The sequence below is a fragment of the Ovis canadensis genome, chromosome 21, assembly GCF_042477335.2.
Source record: "Ovis canadensis isolate MfBH-ARS-UI-01 breed Bighorn chromosome 21, ARS-UI_OviCan_v2, whole genome shotgun sequence".
NCBI classification, from domain to species: domain Eukaryota; kingdom Metazoa; phylum Chordata; class Mammalia; order Artiodactyla; family Bovidae; genus Ovis; species Ovis canadensis.
In genome coordinates, this window is record NC_091265.1 from 39,795,992 (window position 1) to 39,819,806 (window position 23,815).

The 23,815-nt window shown below is 40.4% G+C and overlaps 1 protein-coding gene across 4 annotated transcripts in view; it reads right to left on the reverse strand.

Annotated features, from left to right (window-relative positions):
• Positions 1-23,815, reverse strand: part of NELL1 (neural EGFL like 1) — a 1,018,153-nt gene that overhangs the window by 711,364 nt on the left and 282,974 nt on the right. For all 4 annotated transcript variants that reach the window (XM_069565320.1, XM_069565321.1, XM_069565323.1 and 1 more), the window contains exon 12: positions 14,606-14,734. In XM_069565320.1, the coding sequence (XP_069421421.1) occupies positions 14,606-14,734 (129 nt within the window). The remainder of the gene's footprint in view (positions 1-14,605; positions 14,735-23,815) is intronic.

The window sequence follows — 23,815 nt, forward strand, 5'->3', positions numbered from 1 at the left end:
CCATGGACAGAGGAGCCTTGCAGACCACAGTCCATGGAGTTGCAAAGAGTCAGACACAACTGAGCGGCTAACACTTTCACTTTCTTTCTTAACTGAGTAACCACTCTGTTCCAGGTACTGCCCTAGATGCTAGTATTTAGTAATGACAAGCAAAACAAGCAATAATCCCAGCCTCTGTGAACCTTACATTCTGAGTGCTCATTTCCCTTCTTCCTTCCCAATTCTAAAGAAATAAACTTGCTACATTGCCACTCAAATGTAAAACCTGAGCTTGCACAATGCTAGAGGCATGGACAGGTAAACCCTACCCACTCTGCTACAAGAAATTCCTATAGTTTGGCTCAGAAAAGTTCCCTTTAGAGTTTTGAGTATCCAGGAATTAACATCAAATGACAAAGTTCAGCATTTCAGCAGCAACAAGAAAAGTGATAAATGGTCAGAAGTGGATGGGAAGAAGTCCCTGAATCTCTGCAGCAGCTCCTTAGAAGGTGTCGGGTAGCACTGGGCTTTCTGCAGATCTTTCTAATACTATAAAAGGAGGGGGGGTGTTGGGGGGCTCTTGGAAAGATGTACAAGCTACAAGTGGAACACATGTTAAGGTCACTTTTTCTACTTTAAAATTGGCAAAGAAATTAACAAAATCTCTGAGATGCCAGACATTTTAGTGCAAAGAAGCCACAGACCACTAGCATGTATTCATGGGCAATCATGCCTCCATGTATTCATCAGTTCATTCAGACATATTCCCTGCATATTTACTATGTTCCAGCCCTAGGCAGGGTCATGGGGATACAAAGAAATCAGACACAGCCCTGAACTTTGAATAGCTCTTTACCTAGAAAATATGTTAAAAAACAATTACGATCCTGTGTGATGAGCACTCTAATAAAAGTCTGAACAAAATACTGTCAGATCCCAGAAGAGGAAACTGTGGAGTCAGCCACCAGAGTTTGCTGTGGTATGGATGAAGCAACCAGAGAATTGATTCTAATTTCATTTCTCAGATAATATCCAATCTACCCCTCACATCAAATCCATCAACCAATCTTGCCAATTTCACCTCCTGCCCTTTTGTCCACCACAACATCTTGCCTAGATGACTTCAAAAGACTGACAATTGGAGTCCCTGCCTGGCTGTTATATTCTGTCCTCCACTGTAGCCAGAATGATTTTTCAAAATGTAAGTCTGATCTTATCACATCAGCTTTAAACACGTCAACAACTCCCCATGGCCTTTAGTGCAAAATTTGAACTTCACAGGCCTGCGAGGCCTCCTAAGTCCGCCTCCCTCTGTACTCACCACTCTCCAGCTCCCACCTTGGGCTCCAAACAAAGTGTGCCTTTGCTCCCTTGTGTCTCCAGATCTTTAGAGGTGTTGTTCCTAACTCTTGCATTTTTGGGGGATGTGTCGGGGGGTGATTTTTACTTACTTTTTATTGCAGTATAATTGCTTTATGATGTTGTGTTACTTTCTGCTGTACAAAGAAGTGAATCACCTAAATGTATACATATATCCCTTCCTTCTTACAGCTTCCTCCCACAGTGGAATATTACTCAGCCATAAAAATTGAATGAAATTGGGTCATTGGTAGAGATGTGAATGTACCTAGAGTCTGTAGTACAGAATGAAGTCAGAAAGAGGAAAGCAAATATCATCTATTAATGCACATATGTGGAAACTAGAAAAATGGTGCTTAGGAACCTATGTGCAGGGGAGAGAGCGGGACATGGACATAGAGAGTGGCCACGTGGACACAGTAGGAGAAGAGGAGGGGGAGATGAATTGGGAGATTAGGATTGACATATATACAGTTAACCCTTGCACTGATCTCTTTTTACCCTCTCTCTAGTGTCACTAACTGCATCTCATCCTAACGTCTCTGCTTGCATGGCCCATAGCATCCCACAGTTACCCATCAAACATTCCTCATCCCTCACAATTAATCCCAGCCTTTCAAAATCCTTCTTTACATGATCCTTCTTATTAATTCCAGGAACTAGCCCTCCTCCTCTTCCTTATTACTTACTGATCCTGAACCGTAGATTGCAAGAATGAATTGTGTCTAATTGAGCATTTATCGTACTCAAACATAACAAGCTAGTAAAATCTGAGTTTGTACCAGATCTTACCTTAGACCTTTTTGCTCACTTGAGTTGCTCTAGCAATTCTTAAGAGAGACTAACAAAGTAGAAACTGGCATACTGATTGTACAAAGGGGAAGGGAGAATTATGACATTCCCAAATTCAGTTCACAAAATAATGGTAAAGCCAGGATTTCTAACTCACACAGGTGCCTCAAGCAAAAGGTGAAGCTGTTAGTTGCTCAGTCCTGCCGACTCTTTGTGACCCCATGGACCATAGCCTGCTAGGCTTCTTTGTCCGTGGAATTCTCCAGGTAAGAATAGTGGAGTGGGTTGCCATTCCCTTCTCCAGGGGATCTTCCTGACCCAGGGATCAAACCTGGGTCTGCTGAATTGCAAATCTAAGTCAAATACTTTTTCAACTATACCTCTTCTATTCTCCCCTAATTATTTTGAGTGTACAATTCGTGTTTTCCCAGGCAAGCTTCACCAAGAAGCAGAAGCCCCAGTAGGCATTACACTAGCCACAATACCAAGGGCACAATAGAAACACTGATTTCAATTCTTCTCAATCCTGTCTAGATTTTAGGCACATTGGAGACAGCCAAAAGGTATTTTTTAATAACCAAAAATGTTTAAATCTACTAAATTCTCATTATCACTAAAAGTTCTAAGACTTGGACTTGTTTCTGGAAAGTGAGCAAGAATTTTTTCCCCTTCCTCTCTTTTTTCTCTTCCTTCATTTTGCTACATAAAAATGCTAAGGACTGGACATAACATAATATATGCATAACATCTTTCAAGGAGACACTGTGAAGTCTTAATATACTGCACAGTGAGTCAAAGGTGAAAGTACATCACTGGAAGATAATGTAAGGCCATCCTTGCAGGCTTGGCCCCTGGGTACCACTCAGCCCTTCTGATATATTCACCAAAGAGCAGAGCAGGGAAGATTCACCTGGGAAAATGCCAGACACTGGAACACTCAGCTCTCAGAAGGAAGTCATGGTCAAGAACCAGATGTAACATGTCTGCAAGGATTTGGGGAAGACGTCATGCTAGGCCAGACAAGCTCATCTCTTTGATATCAATGATGCTTTACTACCTCGGCACCCACTGTAGCCAAGTCTGAGAGTCCACGAAGATACCAACTATGGGAGCAGCGTTGCCTAACTTGGCTCTCTGCCCTTAGCATCTCCCCAGCCAACGCTGCTTCCATGAAGCCATGAGACTGACTTTTGCTGACATTGCCAATTTGATAATGTCCTCCCCACCTCAGATCCTCCACTAAATTCTCTACACTGCTGTGGCCTACACTAGTGATCTGTTTTTGACCATGCAACCTTACTGATAGTAATTAGAGGGCATTACCTTCTATACAAAAATGTAATAAAACATATGCATGTACTATTATACTAATATATGATGCACATTGTGTTTAATCACTCAGTCATGTCTGACTCTTTTTGACCCCATGGACTGTAGCCTGCCAGGCTCCTCTGTTCACGGGATTGTGCTGGCAAGAGTACTGGAGTAGGTCGCCATTTTCTCCTCCAGGGGATCTTACCAACCCAGGGATCAAACCTTCATTGTAGTTGGACTCTTTAGCTCTGAACCACCAGGGAAGCCATTCATTATGGCATTCATTCAGGGAAGCCAACATTATGAAACACAAAAATAGAAATTCAAAGGATGAGATAAAAATAAAGTCCTAATTTTTCTTCCATATCCCAATGGATCCAATTTTTCACCTGCTGCTATGCCTGCATCCTACACAAATGTACATTGGCTTACAGGATACAACTCAAACTCTTTAGCATGCTTGCAATACTTTTCACCATCCAACCACCAGCCATATTTCAATTTTCATATAGATTTATACAGAGGAGATATACTATGGGTATTGGCTCAGTGCCTCAGCTAGGCAATGCAACATACATAATATGTTATGTTATGGAGGCTTAGAAGTCCCACAATCTGCCATTTATAAGCCTGAGATCCAGGAAAGCAGGTGGCATAATTCAGTCCAAGTCCAAAGACATGCATACCAGAAGACTGCTGTTATAATTCCTGGGATCTGAAGGCCTAAAACCAGGAGCTCTACTGTCTCGTGGCAGAAAAATGATGGATGTGCTAGCTCAAGAAAGGAAAGAAGGAATTTATCCTTCTTTCATTCTTTTGTTGCATCCAGGATCTCAACAAATGAGATAACTCCTGCCCATATTGGTAGGAGAATCAGAGGTTACTTTGTTCCAGAAAGACTCTCATAGACACATTCAGAAATAATGTTTTATCAGTTATTCAGTCTTTTAGCACAACCAAACTGACACTTAAAATTAACCATTACAATTAGATATACATTGTGTGTGGGTGGGTGTGAGTGTGAGAGAGAGTATTGTTGTTATTTAGTCACTAAGTGGTGTCTGACTCTTTGTGACTCTATGCACTGTAGCCTGCGAGGCTCCTCTGTCCAAGGAACTTCCCAGACAAGAATACTGAACTGGGTTGCCATGTCCTCCTCCAGGGGATCTTCCTGGCCCATGGATAGAACCCAGGTCTCTTGAGTCTCTTGCTTTGGCAGGTGGGTTCTTTACCACTAGAGCCACCTGGGAAGCCTGTGTGTAAGTATATCTCAACCGTAAATACGGTTAGGGTTAGGGTAGGATCAAGTTCCAATCTAAGCACTGCCAAAGATGAAAATATTTATTGTTACTATAATGAAAAATAATTATATAATTATAACCTCATCAATAAGTTACAGTACAAAGCTAAATTACTCTTGCTTGTGTGCTCAGTTGGGTCCGACTCTCTGCAACCATATGGACTGCAGCCCACCAGGCTCCTCTGTCCATGGAATTCTCCAGGCAAGAACATTGGAGTTGGTTGCCATTTCCTCCCCCAGGGGATCTTCTTGATCCAGGCAAGGATCAAACGTATGCCTCTTGCTTCTCCTGCATTGTCATTTGGATTCTTTAGTATTGTGCTATTACTATTATTATTGTTTTCATGATTCCAGTCGTCTTTGATATGGCAAGTATGTCATAAAACACGTAGAAAGGTGCTTATTGTATGCTGAAGCCCTATAGTTGCCCATGGTTTACCAATCATCTCTCTTTTTAAAAATCTCTGAGCTCACTGGAAAGGCCCATCTTGGAAATCTTGCCCTGACATTACTGTAGTGTTTACAAAATATTGTCACATTCCACACCTTATTTAACCTGCACAAGTGGCCAGTACTATTTAAGACATGTTTAAAAGTCTTATTTGGACCATGAGAAAGTCAGACACAAAAGAACTGGGTGATTCTCCAAGATTACCAGCTGGCAAGTGGCAGAACCGGGATCATTCAAGATCACCTTATTCTTTGTTCACATTCTTTCACTCTATCACAGCCCTGGGAGTTGTCAAGAAAAAAATAAATGAGCTCAGGGACAATGCTAAATAGCAGGGATATTTGAAGATAGCTGACTACCAAGGCAAATTCCCAGGCACAGACAACCCACTTACTTCTGCCAAGAGCTCACTCGACCACACACAGGAGATTTTTTTTTTTAATATACTACATGAAATTTAAAATTTGGGAATTTTCTTAATCAACATGCATCCTCTTTTAAGAATGCATTTACCTCTGGGAACATTATACAGATATCAATCATTTACAAATGTGTGTAAGCTTGTTCCATGAATGGCTTTCCTCCTAGCGTAAACCTCAGAACTGCAGCATGTGAGAATCTGTGAATTTTGTTCAGAAGGAAGAGGAAATGGGTGACATTGGGACATGATGTATACGGGGCGGGGCGTGGAGCAACAGCAGGTGAGGTGATACAGAGGAAGCCAGGGAAGTCTGGAGATAATGCAAAAAGAAAGCAGAAGCGAGATGGTTAAATCCTATCTATCTAGTTTCCAAGTGAGCAAGTTTTCATACAATCAAAAAGCCAGAGGCCCATTCAGGGAGATTCAGGAAATAAACAAAAAGAGGCATAAAGTTAATAGGGGAGTTTCTTTGTTTGTTTGCTTTTACTACGCATTGGAGAAGGAAATGGCAACCCACTCCAGTGTTCTTGCCTGGAGAATCCCAGGGATGGTGGAGCCTGATGGGCTGCCATCTATGGGGTGGCACAGAGTCGGACACGACTGAAGCAACTTAATAGCAGTAGCAGTAGTAGCAGCAGCAGCAGCAGCAGCAGCAGCAGCAGCAGCAACTGGGGCAGAAGTGATTGACCGAAACAGATTCTCTTTCTTCCCAGGAACACAGCTGCACATTTACCAGCCTCTCCTGCAGTTAGGTAAGGCCAGTGAGTAAGTCTGAGACAAGTGGAACGTGACCAGCACTGGCCATAAAAACCTCCCAGTCGTCACCTTCCGTTTCCTTTCCCCGATCATGTCAGCCTTGGAAGCCACACTGCATGTAGCTGAGCCAAAGAGGGAAAGAGCCTGGGCTCTTGAATCAGTTTTAAGAAAAACCACCTGCCAACAAGGAGCATCCGTTTCAAAGCCTGTATGAATGGAAACAAAAGCTTCTATTTTGTTGAATCCCAGAAGATGTTTCTTTCTATAAGCAGCTGACAAACACAAATTTTTTTAAATGATTCTCTTACCAAAATTAAGGGAGAGCTACAAGGGCTTCCAAGATGCCACTAGTTGTAAAGAGCCTGCTTGCCAATGCAGGAGACATAAGAGACATGGGTTCAGTCATCGGGTCAGGAAGATCCCCTGGAGGAGGGCATGGCAACCCACTCCAGGGTTCTTGCCTGGAGAATCCCATGGACAGAGGAGCCTGGTGGACTATAGTCCATAAGCTCACTAATAAGAGTTGAACATGACTGAAGCAACTTAGCACGCATGCCCAGTTTCTCTTGCCATGTGGTAAAGAAAGTCAATCTGTAACAAATAATGGCAGTGCAGTTACCATGGAATGAAGGGAGCAGACAGCACTGGAGCATTACATGAATGGGGTATTTGCAAAAAAAAAAAAAAAAAAGAGCAGACTCAGGCCCCAAAATCAGATTCTGTACTCTAAACAGTGGCCCTTAACTGACACTAACAAGACAAGTCTGACAAGAAATAGCATCAAACACAGACAAGCATGAACCAGTAGGAGACTTTCGTCCATTCATTCTGCAAACAGCTTGGTGTATTTATCACACCCGGAGCACTATCCTAGTGCTGGAGACACAGTGAATAAGATAAAATCCTGCCTTTCTACAACTTTTGTTCTAAAGGGAAAAGCTGGTTCATAACCTTTAAACCGGGAAACACAAGAAAGCAAAACAATTATAGATAATAAGTGTATAAGGAAAATAAAACAGATAAAATGAAAGTGGTATAGAGTAGCTGAGGGTAGTAACAGAGCTAATTCAGGGAGGGTGGTTATGTTAGGGGAAGCACACTGACTGAAACCGCCCACCCTGGCCAGGCACCATAGTAACCATTTGCATGAGTTGTTTTATGACAGGAGATCCTGATAAGGAAGACGGAACTAATAAGCCACCACCAACCGGAAGAGTCGGAAAAGGTTGAAAGGAGACATCACGTGTTCGTCCACTTCCCAAAATCCCTCTCACTAGCATTCATCTTGGCTGAGCGATGCGTGCGCCACCAGGAAAGACTTTGAATTAGAATGACTGGCCAAAGACCACCCGGAAACTAATCCCATCACCATAAAACCCAAGAGTGCGAGCCACACGGCAGAGCAGTTCTCCTGGGTTCTCTTACCCTACTGCTCTCCACCCGGGTGCCCTTTCCCAGTAAAATCTCTTGCTTTGTCAGCGCATGTGTCTCCTCAGACAGTTCATTTCCGAGTGTTAGACAAAAGCCCAGTTTCCGGCCCTGGAAGGGGTCCGCCTTCCTGCAACAGTTAGGAAAGACCTTTCTAAAGAGTGACATTTGAGCTACAACTTAAATGATCCATCAAAAACGGATTTGCAAAGATCTAGGTGAAGAACATCCAGGGCAAAGAAAGAACTATTGCAGAAGCCTACTGGAGAATATGAGTCCAAGTGTGGCGGGTAAAGACAGAACACACAACAGAGTGCCAAGGGACCAACACAGAGAAGCGGGCAGTATCCAGTTCACACGGGGCCGTACGCAGGACCAAGCCTGGACATTATTCTAAGATGTAGGGAAACTATCAGATGATTTTAAAGAGCAGATTGGCATCATATGACTTGTATATTTAAGAACTCACTCTGACTGATGCCTGAAGAATGGATTACGGGTGGGGCAAGAGTAGACACCATTGCAATCACCAACCATGAGATAAAGGAGGCTTGGACTAGAGTCGAGCAAGATGTGGGTGAACGTGCGATTTATTTTGTAAGTAAAACTACCCAGACTTCCCAATGCAGTTGATGTTGGGAGTGAGGGCAACATAGAACTGACAATGACTTCTCCATCTAGTGACCTCAGCAACAGGGTGGACGGAAGTGCCATTAACTGAGATTGGGAGAAAAGTACATGGTCCTCTGTTCTCAGGACCCTGGGACTCAGGAGAGTTCTGTAGTACAATAGTTCAGCTACTTGATGAGCTACCATGGCTTCTATGTGCTAGCCTGGTAACTTAACACTTAGAACATTTTTATCATGAAAAAAATTACTAAAAATTCCAACTATCTTATAAATGATCTTTTAAAACATGGTTATATTGAAAACAAAAAATAAAAACAAGTGCTACTTTAACCTCCAGTCCTGACCATTGCCCCAGCCAGTTTGACTAGGTCACCTTCCTCAGTAATAAGCTTAAAAATTAAACTCTTGGTTCAACACAAGTGCAATAGCCATGGCTTAGATTTGGAGTTTTGTTCTTTTAATTAAAAAAAAAGTTATGGGGATGGGAGGGGTGGGTGTTTCTAAGAAGAGGCAAGAGTTTAAGTAGGTGGGAGAGCAAGAGTAGATGCTTTTGTAAATTCGCCTTGGGAATAAAGAAGCAGAGGCAAAAGAAAAAAAAAAGCCAGGTCCAGGAAGAAAGCGCAACTCTGCTGCTGGGATGAAAGTGACACATGGGTCATCACAAGCAGTGCAACGGCCAGAGATCTCTGTGTCTTGGGAAGGCTGGCAGGATAGGGTGGGGTAGGGGGCTGTTTACATATCTGGATACCAGAGGATCTCTCCATTAGTTGTACAGGCTACACTGGAAGGGAAAGGGGGATCCCTGAGGTATTCTTATCTCAAGCATTCTGAATCTCCAGAAATAAATGCAAGCAGGAGCTTAGAGTTAATGTTTTACAAACATGAATAATCCATAAGCGGCTTTTGATCCCTGTGCGGTCCACATCAGACTTTAGGAGACAGAACCTCAGATCTGAGCATAAACTGGGCTTCACGGATTGCAAGGTTCATGCATTTTAGAAAATTTCAAAATAAGAGTTACCTGATTAATCCTTGGAGAATTAGCAGTATAACTTAAAGATGCTCAGCATTTTCACACATTCTCTTCATCAGGGACTCACAGAGGCTTGTTTCTATGGCAGTGTACACACACTAGCCTCTGCATCCAAAAAAATCTACCCCCGAGTTCTGCATTTTCTTTCTGCTTGAACTCTGACCTTCTGCCACTTTCCCAGCCTCTTAACACTATGGGGTCAGACTCTTTGTCATCACCTTCAGTCATGCAAAAGACATTATAAATCACCTTGCTAAGCAGTTGCTGTAGCTTTGTGTGTGTGTGTGTGTGTTTTATTACATGCAATCATTAAAGCGAAACCAATAAAATCATTTTGTTCCATCACATATTACCCTTCAACTCAGCTCCATTCATGTTTTTACAAGGAAGGAAGGACTTCATCATTATTTCTATGCTGGGTACCTCACTGCTAACAATATGCTCCTGGCAGGACTGATATAACTTGGTCCCTCCATCTAAGAACACTCTCCCCTGCTACCTTCCAATACTCCAAAAAGAGGTAGACTTGAGAAGCCCACATTCTCAAAGTATTGGCCTCTACAAGCACACACTCTTCCAAGAAAGATCCTTATAAACATTGATATAGGTTGATGACAATAACTGTTGTAATTCACTGAATCACCAGTAAAAACCAGACAATTTACTGAGTTTTTGACCTGCATTGTCTCATTATCATCTTAATTGGGAAATACAATTTCCCACATTGGAACTGGCTATAAAAAAGCAGTAATCTACTACTTGTGGTCTGTAAATATCTATTACCTGGTAGCAGAGCCAGGGAAGACTATTAATGGTCTACACAGTTTCTACTTTTTCTAGTAACTCTCAATGCTTACTCTGTAGAAAATTACTTTCAGTCATGAACACTGAGTTGGAGGTATCCTTCTGAAACCACAAGATTTGGGTCAACTAACTCAGGCAGGTATACCAGTAGGCTTAGGCTAAGTTACACAAAGCTAACAGATAAGTGCACCCTCCTCCAAAGTATCAGTGATTTAGAGTTATTTCTCATAAGGCCACGTGTCCATCACCTGTCCATTGTCACTAGTTCCAAGTCACCTTCGTGCTGAGACCACAGCTAAAGGAGAGATGCCACTCTAGAACATTGCCAGTTGATAAGAAAGAGGTGGAACCCTGTAACAGCTCTTTGAGCTTTCACTCTAAATGGTACAGATCTCATATACATTCAGATTTCATTAGATCAAGGAGATAGCAAATATTTTTAATAAGCCCACATTGGAACAGGGTGGGGGATGGGGAGGTAGGGTGCAGTATAAGTCAAGGCATATGAGTTGTGAGTTGAATATTCACTTTACTTCATTTCTCTGAGTCTTTGTGTCCACTCTTACAAAATGGAGCTCATCTGATGAATGCTACCATGTTCCTCAAAGATTCGCTGGAAGGCTCAAAGAGTATACTATACGTAAAAGGAGTTCAAAAAATGCAGAGCACTCTGTAAGTAGGAGGTATTATTTAATACTAATTGTAGTACTTTCTATGCCCGGCGGATTTCATGATGTATAGGTACCATATCGCTCTTTATTCTTCAACCTAACCTTTTACTACTTTTTTACTAAGAAAAGTGTGAGACTATGTAGGCTTCAAATTCAAGATCAGGAATAGACCCCAACTACTGTACTTTCCTCAAGATACTACCTCTAACTGAAGCTAGTGTACCAGAAACTATTTAAGACCAACCCATTGTCATCACAAAGATTTTTTTTTAAAAAGTCACAGTAGACCAGATTTCATAAAACACAAAAAAACAACTACAGCAATTTTCAACATGGGGAATGTTCCTGTTGGAGCCAGACGAGGCAAAAATGAAACAACCTCCTTTGAATTGTATCATAGCTGACAAGGGTTCTTATTACCTTCTATTGATTGGCCAGGAGTTCTGATATCTCCTCAATGGCAGTTTCTAAGGCAATCTCTGCAGCGCAGAAAGAGCCCTTAATACACTATCTCTCTTCTACTACCCAAGGAAGTTAAGAAAATTGAAAGTCTTTTGTGATTCTTTTTCCACTGAAAGCCTGAATAGGCTCTTCAAGACAGTCTGGACAATGAGTGCAATATTTTGTTTTAATTTGCAAGCCAGTCTTGTTCATCATGATTTGTACAATATGGGTCATCTTCACTCCATTTACTCTGAGTAAAAAATAACTTGCCTGAAGCAGTTCATACATATCTACTCCTCTCTCTCTAGGCTACAGTGAGACGATGAACTCAGCCTCTAAGAGTCTCTGGTACCCAGCTGGCTGTGTGGTGAGCATCCCAGAGGATAATTCTGAAGACAGAAGCTGAGTAAATGGCCATACTGCATTTTGCCATACCAGAGTGTGGTATCCATGGCTTTCTATCCACCCAAAGCCACAGCACCTCCTCCATACCCTCCTCCTACAGCTACGACCATATGTAATTCAGGCAAAGAGCAAAGATCACTTAGTCTCAGGGCAAGTATAGCCTTATTCCAAATCCAGGGCTGGAACACAATTAGCGCAAGCCATTGTGCATTGAGACAACCATCTCATTGGTCTAGCGGTGGATAGCAGGTAACCCAGGTCTAAAAAATAAGACAGCAGAAGTCTTCTGCATGGGGAGAGCCAAAGGAGGCTATAAAGGACTTTCTAGGAGAACTTTCCTTAAACATAAAAAGACAGAACCTTACACAGAGAAGGTTTTTAACCACTGCCCATCTCTTCCTTGGGATGCTGGTAAAAGGACATCCCGCCTGGGGCTATGGCAGCCATCAAGCAGGCACAGAAAAATAAGCCCAAAACCCAGGCGTGCTGAAGATGGCAGAATGGAAAGAGAGAAGGGTGTTTGCTCTAAATATTGATATTCACTCTACTTGGTTCTCTGTGCTTCCCATTCAATGTCCAGGATGTGACTCCTGTTTTTTCCCCTGATTTCCATTCTTAGACAGTATATAGGCTCTAATGTTTAGTCATTTTTTTTCTTAGGTGTTATCCTTGAACTTGTGAAATGTTCCCATGATTACAGAGAACTGACTGAAGACTGAGAATATCACCATGTCCCAAGGTAGTCCCATAGTATACACTGGCCCAATGCCCTGCACACACAATGAGCTGAGAAACATGTTCAAGAAAACAGGGATTTAGACCTAAAATTGCTCAACAGAATCAAAAGCATAAGGCCTCACACACAAAGTGAGTGAGTGATAGTCACTCAGTTGTATCCAACTCTTTGTGACCCCGTGGACTGGAGCCCACCAGACTCCTCTGTCTATGGAATTCTCCAGGCAAGAGTATTGGAATGGGTTGCCATTTCCTTCTCCATCACACACAAAGGGTAGGCACAACATGGCACCTCATAAAACTGATTCTACATAACAAAAATGAAGAGAGAATTAAAGAGTCCCAAACAGCATTTATGCCAGCTATTTCCTCCCAGGTTCTGCCAGGTCTCAACAGCTAAGGGGAGTCAGGAATGGTATGTGCGCTGCTTCCAAAAGACAACCAAAATGTCTGCCAATGATAGAATCAGGATTCACATTATTTTGAGGTTCCTTCTATTATTTTTATAATTGTTGAGTCTATCCCACATATAGCGGAAGGTAAAAAACTAAATTTTTCAGACCATTACCTGGCTTGTGGGATTTTTTTCATGATGAATGGAGAAAATAATGTTCGTATTTTATTTTTTTAAAGGTGCATTCATTTTCTGACAAAAAACACAGAATAGTGTAAGGTACAATACAAAAACAGCACAAGGTACAATATAAAAATAAATGTTAACATGAAACATTAAATTAATAATCCTCTTTCTCAAAATTGACTGGTCTTGATAACATGATATTAAGGCTAGATGAAAAGTTGCATAGCTAAAGGGGCAACTTCATCCTCCCAAGTGACATGTCTCCCAAATCAAGTTAAGTAAGCAAAAGAAAAAGAACTGTAGAAAAAAGTGGGGGAAGAACTACTAGACTTATACTGTATTGCCAATGAGAACCAAAACGGTAATGAAGAAAATCTCCCATAAGAAATGGAAAACAGGATACACTAACAGTAATTAGACACATTTCCTTAACCACTGACAAGGTCTTTAGCAAGCCAAATGTTAAGCTAGAAGCCAACAACATAAAACAGCAGAATGGAAAGAAATTTACCATTATTGTCATCAATTGTCTTCACCTTGACAATACCTGATCTACTTGAGAACCAAAGCAGTAGAGGATAGTGACCAAGACATTGCAGCATTTATTCCAGTTGTGATATCCACATTCCTGAGTAACAGATCCCTAAGGTTCAATATATAGTTAGTAAAGATGACAGGAGTACTTGGGTCCAACCAGGACAGAGAAACAGCCTAGCATCAATTTCCCTATAACAATTTCTCTAAACCAACAGGAGGAAGCCAGTGAGCACTGGAGAAATGGAAGGTCTTACACTTTAGGGCACTTCATATGTTTAAGTCCAGGGTCAGAAATAATTCCTGACCCTCTGGTATGTTAAAGGAACAGGAGTCTGCAATGCTTGCCACCAGAGTACTGAGCATGGAAAGAGGGGTTCACATAAGACAGAGGAGTTGCTCCGCTTTGTAAAGGAGAAAAGGGGGTCACGGATCCTCGAGGCCACCAACCTACTATCATGACACCAATCCATGTGCCAAAGTTATGAGTCCATCCGTCACTGGGGCTTTTACAAGAGTTTGGGAATTATTAATAGCAACACATGACCTTGGCAGAGGAAGATGATGGCAATTGGGTAGAAGGTAGTATCAAAGCATTCCATTCAAAAGAGAATCCACTGCATAACATTTAACTGAAATCGAAGATAATGATCTTCCCAAATAAGGCAACGTAAAATGAGGTATTTAGGGTTTTGCTGGTGATTATTAAATGCAGTGACAGCAGAACATGGGATCTGATATGGCTCCACTGCTTTTGTTGCTCTCTGTGTTTCATAACCTCCTTCAAAAGTCTTGCTATTACATGCTACCAAGCAGCCTGGATAAGTCAGGAGACGAGAGTATCTTAGGCAGTTGACAATTTCTTCTAGGATCCCACAGGACCAGAACCAAGGGAAAGCTTTCAATCTTCAGGAATATCTACCAGGAATACATTTCTCACAAGTTGATTTTATTAAATAGCTCACTTACCTTCACAGTAGGCAGAGTCTCCCTGGACAGATATGTAACCATTCTTGCACTCACAAGTAGCTTTGGTATTCCAGTTTTTGCACTCTGAGTTTTCACCACATTTAGGTCCTTCAGCACAAAAGTTATGACCTAGAAGAAACAAATAAAACTTTACATCAGGAAAGAGAAGAATAAAAGACTTCCAAATAATAAAGCATGAAACATTGTTATTATACGTCAGCATACATGAGAATATGCCTTGGCAATATGCAAAGGCAAATTTGCATATCCATAAGGAGGAATAAAGAACTTTGGACCATCCTATACCTGAGAATTTTCTATCCTAATTCACAAACTTGCTGAAGTTATTCCTTTTTGAAAGCTTTTATCCATGTTGATTCTGAATTTTCTTTCCACTGCCTTCTTATGTGACTAGTCTTTTAAATGATTTTATTACAAAATTTATGATACATAAGAAATGTATAAAATGAATATATATATATGAATATATCAAATAAAATTAATACAAAAAGTATTATCAGTACCTATTTATTAAACATCCCCAAAGAAGCCCCTTCTCAGCCATCAGAGACAACTACCCTAACAATTGTGTTAATCACTCCCTTACATATTTCTATATGCTTTACCATACATAGGTATGTATTTCTAAATAATAGGTTATTTAGTTTTGGCCATTTTGAACTTCACCTGTAAAATCATACTGTATCATATCCTCTATGGCATATTTTTTTTTCCTGTTCATTCATATTAATGCCTATGGCTATCATTCATCAGTGGTATATAATATTTCATAGTATAAATATTCCACAATTTATCCATTATACTAAATATTGACTTTGACTTACTTGCAGGTTTTGAGTTATTAGCACAGCTGCAAGAAACATTCGTGAACATGTTTCCTGAGGCATACTTTTTTAACCACATATTTTACATTTCTTTGCCCAAGAGTCTTTCTTGAATCCAAAGCATTCCCTCAGGGATAGTTACTTTTCCTCTTAATATATTCTTCATAAATTCCTTTTAGTGAAGATAAATTTGACAGTAATTACACGACTGAGTGACTGAACTGAACTGAAATGAAGTGAAGTCGTTCAGTAGTGCCCGACTCTTTGCGACCCCATGGACAGCAGCCTGCACCAAGCTCCTTCGTCCATGGGATTTTCCAGGCAAGAGTACTGGAGTGGGTTGCCATTTCCTTCTCCAGGGAATCTTCCCGACCCAGGGATTGAACCCAGGTCTCCCGCATTGTAGCCAGACGCTTTACCGTCTGAGCCACCAGGGAGGTCCGGAATTGAACTGAACTGATGCTCAATTTCAATTTATCTAAATATGTCCTTTGACCACCCTCCTACTTGAAAAACAGCTTTACTAGGTACATATTTTGTCTCAACATTTTGAAGATATCCCATTGTTTATAGCTTCTGTTATAACTGTTGAGAAGTCAGTTGTTAGCCTAACAGTCATTCCTTAGCATGTGACAAACCTTTTCTCTTTGACTTTTAAGATCTATTTTATTTGGTTAGTCAAGTCGATGAGCTTTGTTTTGTTTCATATTCATTAACTTTAAGGTTTTTAGGTGTGAATTTATTTTTATTTGTTCTTCCTGGGATTCCTTGGGATTCTTAAATATAAAGATTGGTTAAATCTTTTGTCAGTTTGGAAAATTCTCAAGTATTTTCTCTTCAAACATTCTCTCTTCACCATTGCCACTAAGTCTCTCTTTCTAGAATTATAATGAGATTATTATTCTTCTTTCTTAAGCTCTCCTCCCTGTTACTTCTACTTGCCTTAATATTCCCATCTCTTTTTTCTATGCAGAATTCTGTTTAACTTCTAGATGTATCTTTCGGTCTCTTAATTCTCTCAAGTAGGGTCATATTCTCTCAGTCATCCACCTCATTTTTATTTTACTTGTATTTTCTTTTTATTTTCTAAAATTCAATTTATTTTTAAATCTCCTTGGCCAATTTGTAGTCTCTCATTCTTTCCTCTTTTGATTTCCCCCTTTTAAAAACATATCAGATGTACATTTTACACATACAACTCCAACATCTTCAGTCTTCTGATTCTGGTTTGTTTCACTGAGTATCCTGCATGGTTACCATTTTGTGTTTTGAGTGATTCTTTTATGATTCTTTGTGAGCTCATGTTTTTTAGGATTTAATCTGCAGGAATTATTTGAGGTTTGGGCTTTGAAACTGTACTTCTTCAGAGAGGATCTGTGTTTGCTTTTGTCAGATGCCCAAGGGAACTATCAACCCACAATCACTTTAAACTACATTTTGCCTTGGGACATATGGATTGAGCCACACAGGTAGAATAAATTTAGATTCTAAGCTTTCAGGAATGCAAACTTTTCTCTGCCGTACTCCCTATCTAGAGTCACGACTGACAGGCAAGTCTCCTCTTACAGAGCAGATTTTTCCTAGCCACCCACTGAGGAGATACCCTTCAAGATTCTTTACTTATGCAAGCCTCAGGCTTTTCCTCCTGTCTACTTAAACAGTAGTCCATTAGAAGCCAGATTCTACCACCAGGGATTAAAAACTGACCTCTGGGCAAATGCCAACCCCAGTGTGCTTACTTATCTCAATGGAATCAATCTTTTTTCTGGTCACTGGTTTTTTTGTGTGGTTTTTCTTTTTTTTTTTTTTCGTCCTACCTCTATTACCAATTCTACCTATCTCCCAACCCTCAAAAAATTTTATATATTATGCATTTTTAGGTTATACCCACCACAGGAATTGCAAAGTTCAAATGTAACAAGGTATATAAAAGGTGCTTTATCATTTTTAACTCATACATTTTAGCACATAATAACTACACTGCTATATCACATACTGTACTCTCATAGAAAACAAGTGATCTTGGAGAAGAGATCTAATACATAATTCAGGGTCTTTACTAATAAACACAATAAGTCATTTTGCCTGTCTAGGTACGTATACCAAGAAAGGACAACATCAGTGATTTTCACACTATTCCTCAGTCTTGGGTACAGCTGAGTTGTTGGTCAGAGCTCAAGTCCTCCAGCCCTGATTCAAATAGAACAGCTTTGCTTTTATACTGTTGAAACAGTGATTATATGAACAACAGTTTCTGGTTTTAAAAAAATATAAAAAGCACTGAACTATATAAACTCAAAGTTTAACTCCTTTTGGTGATAACATTCTAGAATGTTCTTTTGAGACAGAATTTTAAACCAACATTCTTAGCATAAAAGATAATAACTCCTATTAAATAATAATATTCATGCACCTATGCCTGGCATTACACTAGATGTTTTAAATGGGGATAATATACCTTATTAATTTGTGTGGAACAAGTTAAATGGGTTAATTCATATAAAGCACTTAGAGCAAAGCTTGATACACACTAGGAGGTCACTAAATGTTAGCCTCTGTGATAAGAATGATAATGATTATGATAACAGTACTGCTGACAATGATGGCTAAAGTTCAAAACAACTTGATGATAACACTGCTATCCTGAGCTTCAAGATAAGAAAAGAGAAGCTCAAGCTCAAACTCATTAATATCTAGCTAATAAGTGGACATGCCAAGATTCTAAATTATGTCTGGGGAACTCCAAGGCCTATATAATTTGTTTTTTTATATATCCTCTCACATATAAAAATATTTTTTTTTTAAAAAGTGAAAGATGTAGACACTACTTGTGACATTAGAAAGTGGATCCAAAAGCTGAGGGGAGCATAATAGCCCCACTATCTGACCTGTTAACTGGTGACTGCCTCAGTCAAAGTCAGAGTAAAAACTTAACTTATTGAAAATGTGAAACCTCTGTCAGCCAAGAACACTTTTACAAGGACTTAAAAGGCTTATAATAACCATTAAAGTACTTGATGTTTCTGTTAGTAAAAGGACAATTTTTGAGTATCATAGCTTTCTTTGCCAGAGGAAGTGCCTGGACTTCCCTCCCCACATCACAATTGATCAATAATTAAGTTGTCACATTTTCTTTTATTATAAAGTTTGACTCAATGTTATATGAACACCCTTTGTTGCATGACTTTTTTTTCTCTAGGATATGCAACTGTCCTTCACTTTCCACAAACATTTGATAGCCCAGAACAAAGCCCCTCAAACACTGTTGACTTTCCAATGCATGTCTCTCTAGCAGGCATGTGCCATGTCAATTCACAATGCAGAGAGCTGGGTCAAATGTATTTCAAAGACAATGAAGGGCCCATGAGACAGATTAATGGTATGGACAAATCCACTTTGTCTGGGCCTCACCATTGTGTCAAAAACATGTGTTGTTGTTCTTTTTTTTAACTAACTCAAGCCTTCATTCAAGCAGTATTTATTCAGTACCTGCTTGCCTTTCTGCATGAGTGAACAATCACCTCCTCAATATTTACAGGGCTGCAGCACTATGCAAGACCCTGGTGTTTGAGACATTCCATGACCACAAGAGAGTTAGAAACTCTAAGGTGAGGTAAGCCAAACACAGAAGTAGTTAAGTAAGATGTGAGCAGTACAAACTATCATAGTGTTCCAGAGAAGAAGAAATCCCTACTAGCTGATGCCAAACTTGACCTTTGACTCATCACAGGTAGAAACTTGTGCAAGACACAGGATCTGCAAGACACAGATTCCAATGGGAGGAATGGGACTCCAACCCTTGAGGAAGAAGAGTAAGTTTGAAGAACCTCAAATAATCTGGCACAGTTGTAATAAGAATGATTAACATTTATCAAGCACAAAATATATGCTAGATGCTCAGTAAAGTGTTTCAGATGCATTATTCCACTTAATTCTATTGACAATCCTATGAAACTGGAATTATAACCCTATTTCACGGATGTGGCACTAACTCAGAGAAGTTAGGGCAGGAGTGAAAGTACACAGAGCCACGATCCAGGTGTCACTGATGCCGGGGTTCTTAATCAAAAAGCAACAATTTTATAAGCATCCTACACTCCAAGGGATAAAAAAGATATTCTGTTTTGCATGCCTAGATTCAAGCAGATTACATTTTAGATTTCTTTTTGATACACACACACACACATACAAGCATGTACACAAGGCTGGGCAATTTAAAATATTCTTTTAAAATACTAACTCTAATCACTCCAACTTCTTTAAGTCAAGATCTATGTCTGACTCATTTCTTTCAACTCAAAGCTTTTCACACAAGGATAGCTGTCTGTGGAGAAGGATGGCTTATAGATGAATGCAAAAATTGACAGGTAGAAATACGGGTGGTTAAATTAATGAGTGAATGGAGATGTGGATGAATCTACAGTGGTATTTTAATGCCCCCTCTTGGGCAACTAGAAGGCTAATGGGTCTAGTTTGCTAGTCACCATTTTTCTTTAAACATTTTTACTGAAGTACAATTTACATACCATAAAATTTACCTATTGTAAAGACAAACTGATGATTTTTAGTAAACTCACACAGTTATACAGTAAATCACCACAATCCAGTCTTAAAGCACTTTCATCACCCCAGCTGCTCATCTGCATTCTTCAAAACCACCCCAAGATAGCTGGCTGCCAAGTCATAAATCCTCAATCAACTCTCCGCATTTTAACATCTTTCTAAAAGTTTAGTCTTTCCTGTCTGCTGTCTGAGAGGCATGGCATTTAACTTACAGACCTGTCCCTTCAGGATATCTGTCTTCAGTTGCCACCTGTCTTTCTCTAGTCCTCTTACTAACTCTTGGTACAATATTTTCCTCAGCAGCTGGTTATCAATACAGATTGATGCATGAGATTTTTCAACGTCACCTTCTTTCTTTAATCAGTATCTTTTTCCCCCCAGCATTAGAAGTTGTGGCCAGACTGTAGAGTACACACACACATGCGTACATACATACTCAATATCCATGTTCTTTTACTTGAATATTTTAATAAATGAATCTGGAATCTCTGTAGGCTTCCCTCATAGCTCAGTCAGTAAAGAATCTGCCTGCAATGCAGATGACCTGGGTTCAATTCTTGGGTCAGGAAGATCCCCTGGAGAAGGAAATGTCAACCCACTCCAGCATTCTTGCCTGGAAAATCCCATGAACAGAGGAGCCTCGCAGGCTCTAGTCCATGGGGTTGCAAGAGTCAGACACAACTTAATGACTAAATCACCACCAGAGTCTCTGTAATTATCATCCTATAATTAGAAGCACACAAAGCAACATCGTCTAAAGGGCAGTCGTCCAAAGACAGAGAACACTTTTGTTATAAAAGTCGCTGTTTGTTGACTTTTTCCAATTTGTCAGGCACAACAACTCTAAAGATTAGTATTATTCTCACTTTATAGATTAGGAAAATGTGGTTGGGACTATCTTATCCAAGGTAACACAGGCAGGAAGTGGCAGAGTTATGATTTAACTCAAGTTCTTGTTAAGACCACTAAGAAAATTATTATTCTATGATTTAAAAACCTCGGAGCATAGACAACTACTAATGACTATTCTCTGATGCTATTTGTAGATCTCTATGCCCAATAAAGTTTTCAAAGAGGCCCATTTAGGACCCAACTGCAGGTTCTGCCAATCTGTTCTCAAGAGAAATCGAAACAAGGTCAATGTTTGTGCCGTCTCTTCTGGTCTCTGGTAGAGAACATTCACCTCCTCTAAGGAGCCTGGTAGGCTGCAGTCCATGGGGTCGCTAAGAGTCGGACACGACTGAGTGACTTCACTTTCACTTTTCACTTTCATGCATTGGAGAAGGAAATGGCAACCCCCTCCAGTGTCCTTGCCTGGAGAATCCCAGGGACGGGGTAGCCTGGTGGGGAGCCGTGTATGGGGTCACACAGAGTGTGACACGACTGAAGCGACTTAGCTTAGAAGCAATAATAAAGGCTCCCACAGCCCTCTACAGACAGGAAGTCACACTGTCTTGTATACCTCACTTTACATATTTTACATCATTATAGCCACGGCCCACTTGACATTCAGTTTGGATGACCTCAGAGTCGTCTGTCTCATGGCTCACCCAGCTGAAACTGCACTCTTGATCTTAAATCTGATATGCATGCTCTCCAAGTTCTCCGTATCAATCTGCAGCACTTTTATTCACTTAAACCATCTTTTTTTCCCCCTCCAAAGGAGTCATCTTTGTCCTCTCTCTTCAAATACTGCCCCTTCCCAAGTTCTATTCATTTTATTTCATGAATATCTCTGGAATCTCTTTTTTTCCTCCACTACACGGCAATAAGAAAAAAAAAAAAACCTACTCCAAACTATTATTTCTTAAAAAGAAAGCACCTCATTTGCCTTCCTGTTCCCCTTTTGGCTTGTCTCTAATCCATTTTCCCCACAAACAAATCCTTTTAAAACATAGATCATGTCACTCATCCCCTTAAAAGTCTTCTCCCAAAGACTTTCCAATTTCTCAAGAAAAATGCAAAATTCTTAACTCTGATTTGAAATGACAAACAAGGCTCACCTCTCCCTCTGTCATTCCCCACCCCACCCCCCACCCCCACCCCCCACCCCCCGCCAAGTTTATCAGCCTTTATTTGAATTCCTCTTGTACTCCAATCTCTTTCCTGATTCAGAGTCTTTGCAAGCTTGTCCCACCAACTCAGAACCTATGACACATCCCTGCCAGAATAATTTCTACTCAGTTGTCAAGTCCCAGCTTAAAGATCATCTATTCAGAGAAGGCTTTCTTGTCCCTCAAGTCTAAAGAAAATCCCATTACTCTCTCCTATACTACTCTCTTCTTGTTCATAGCAGGTAGCACAGTTACTAATTACATGTTCATTTCTGTGTGTATTTGTTGAATGTCTGTTTCCACATTAGAAGCTCACTGCTTCAAGGGAAAGGACCCTGCAAGTTTGTTCCCTTTGTGCCTAAGGCAATATCCAGCACACAATAAACACTCAGGAAATATTTGTAGAGTTGATGATTAAATCCTCCGTCTTCCAAAAGCAAAATTAGAAGAGTGCTTTAAAATGAATAAACCAAGACTCAAAGATGTTAATTACCTTCTTATGGTCTTGCAGCTGGTAGGCAATGCCTAAAAGATATATATAGACTCCAATATGATTCTAATGCCCAGTCTCTCTCCACCACTCTACATGACATCCCAGCCATGATTTTACTCATTAAGGGACATTCAAGGAATGCTGACCTGACCTGGAGACCACTACTCCATCACTCAGCATTTTCTAGTCCATAACATGCCTTGAATCTTTCCAAAGGAACAAACCGTGTTTCTTTCTCCAGGATACAGTCCACCATTACTTTGTTGCTTGGGGACTTAAAGTCAAGAGAGAAATAACACCACACAACAGAACACCATTCTTGGATGAGATACCAAAATGAGTAATATCCATTTGGAGCTTATTTACACTTGAGTGGTGGAAATGAGCAGATGCTCAGAGGAAGACACACAATCTGCTGAAATGGAATTCCAGGTTTTACTCCAACCGCTTCCTTAATTTTAGTTCCTGGCAGAGATACCATTCATTTGTTTGACAAATATTAAGCCCCATGATGTGTATCCAGCCACTGTCCTAGAAAATTGGGATAAAACAGAAATGCCATAAACAGCATAAACATTCCCTCATTCATTTAACACTCTAGTCAGGATGGCTATTGTTGACTATTGGGTTATGGGAGATGTTGTGATGGAGAGGAGCAAGGTGCTTCCAAAATGTTATCACACAGAGGGGCCCTAACGCAAGGTATCGAAAGGAGATTTGAGGGATGAGTGAGGCTGGCTGGACAAGGCACAGGATGTCCAAACACAGGAAGCAGCATGTGTCTACAACATGCTCAAAGAAACTGAAGAAGCATAAATGTTGAGGTCATATTTTCTCCTTTCATTGGGACCCATCTACAATTTGGACTCCCCTTCATGGCTCTGAATCTAGAGTTCTATTACCAGTGAAAGACCAATAACACTTATTTGGGAAAAAAAAAAAAAAAACAACCTCTTTGGTTTCTTTAAATCCATTGGCTTAACTGCATATAAAATCCCTGCCCATCATAATGAAGGCCCCACACTGCCATTCTCCAGATCCCACTCTGTAACTTTTCAAGTCACAGCAAACCTTCCACTCTTTCTGCTTTATCTAAGGCCAACGATGGATAAGCATCTGTATGATTTACTACTGTGATTTCTTCCACAGCAAGGACTGAATGGGTCACTACTCAAGAGCAGGATTTAGTTTCTCTAATATAAAGTCTGATTCCACATAGAGCATCACCGCTTGCTCTCAATCACATGCCCCTAAT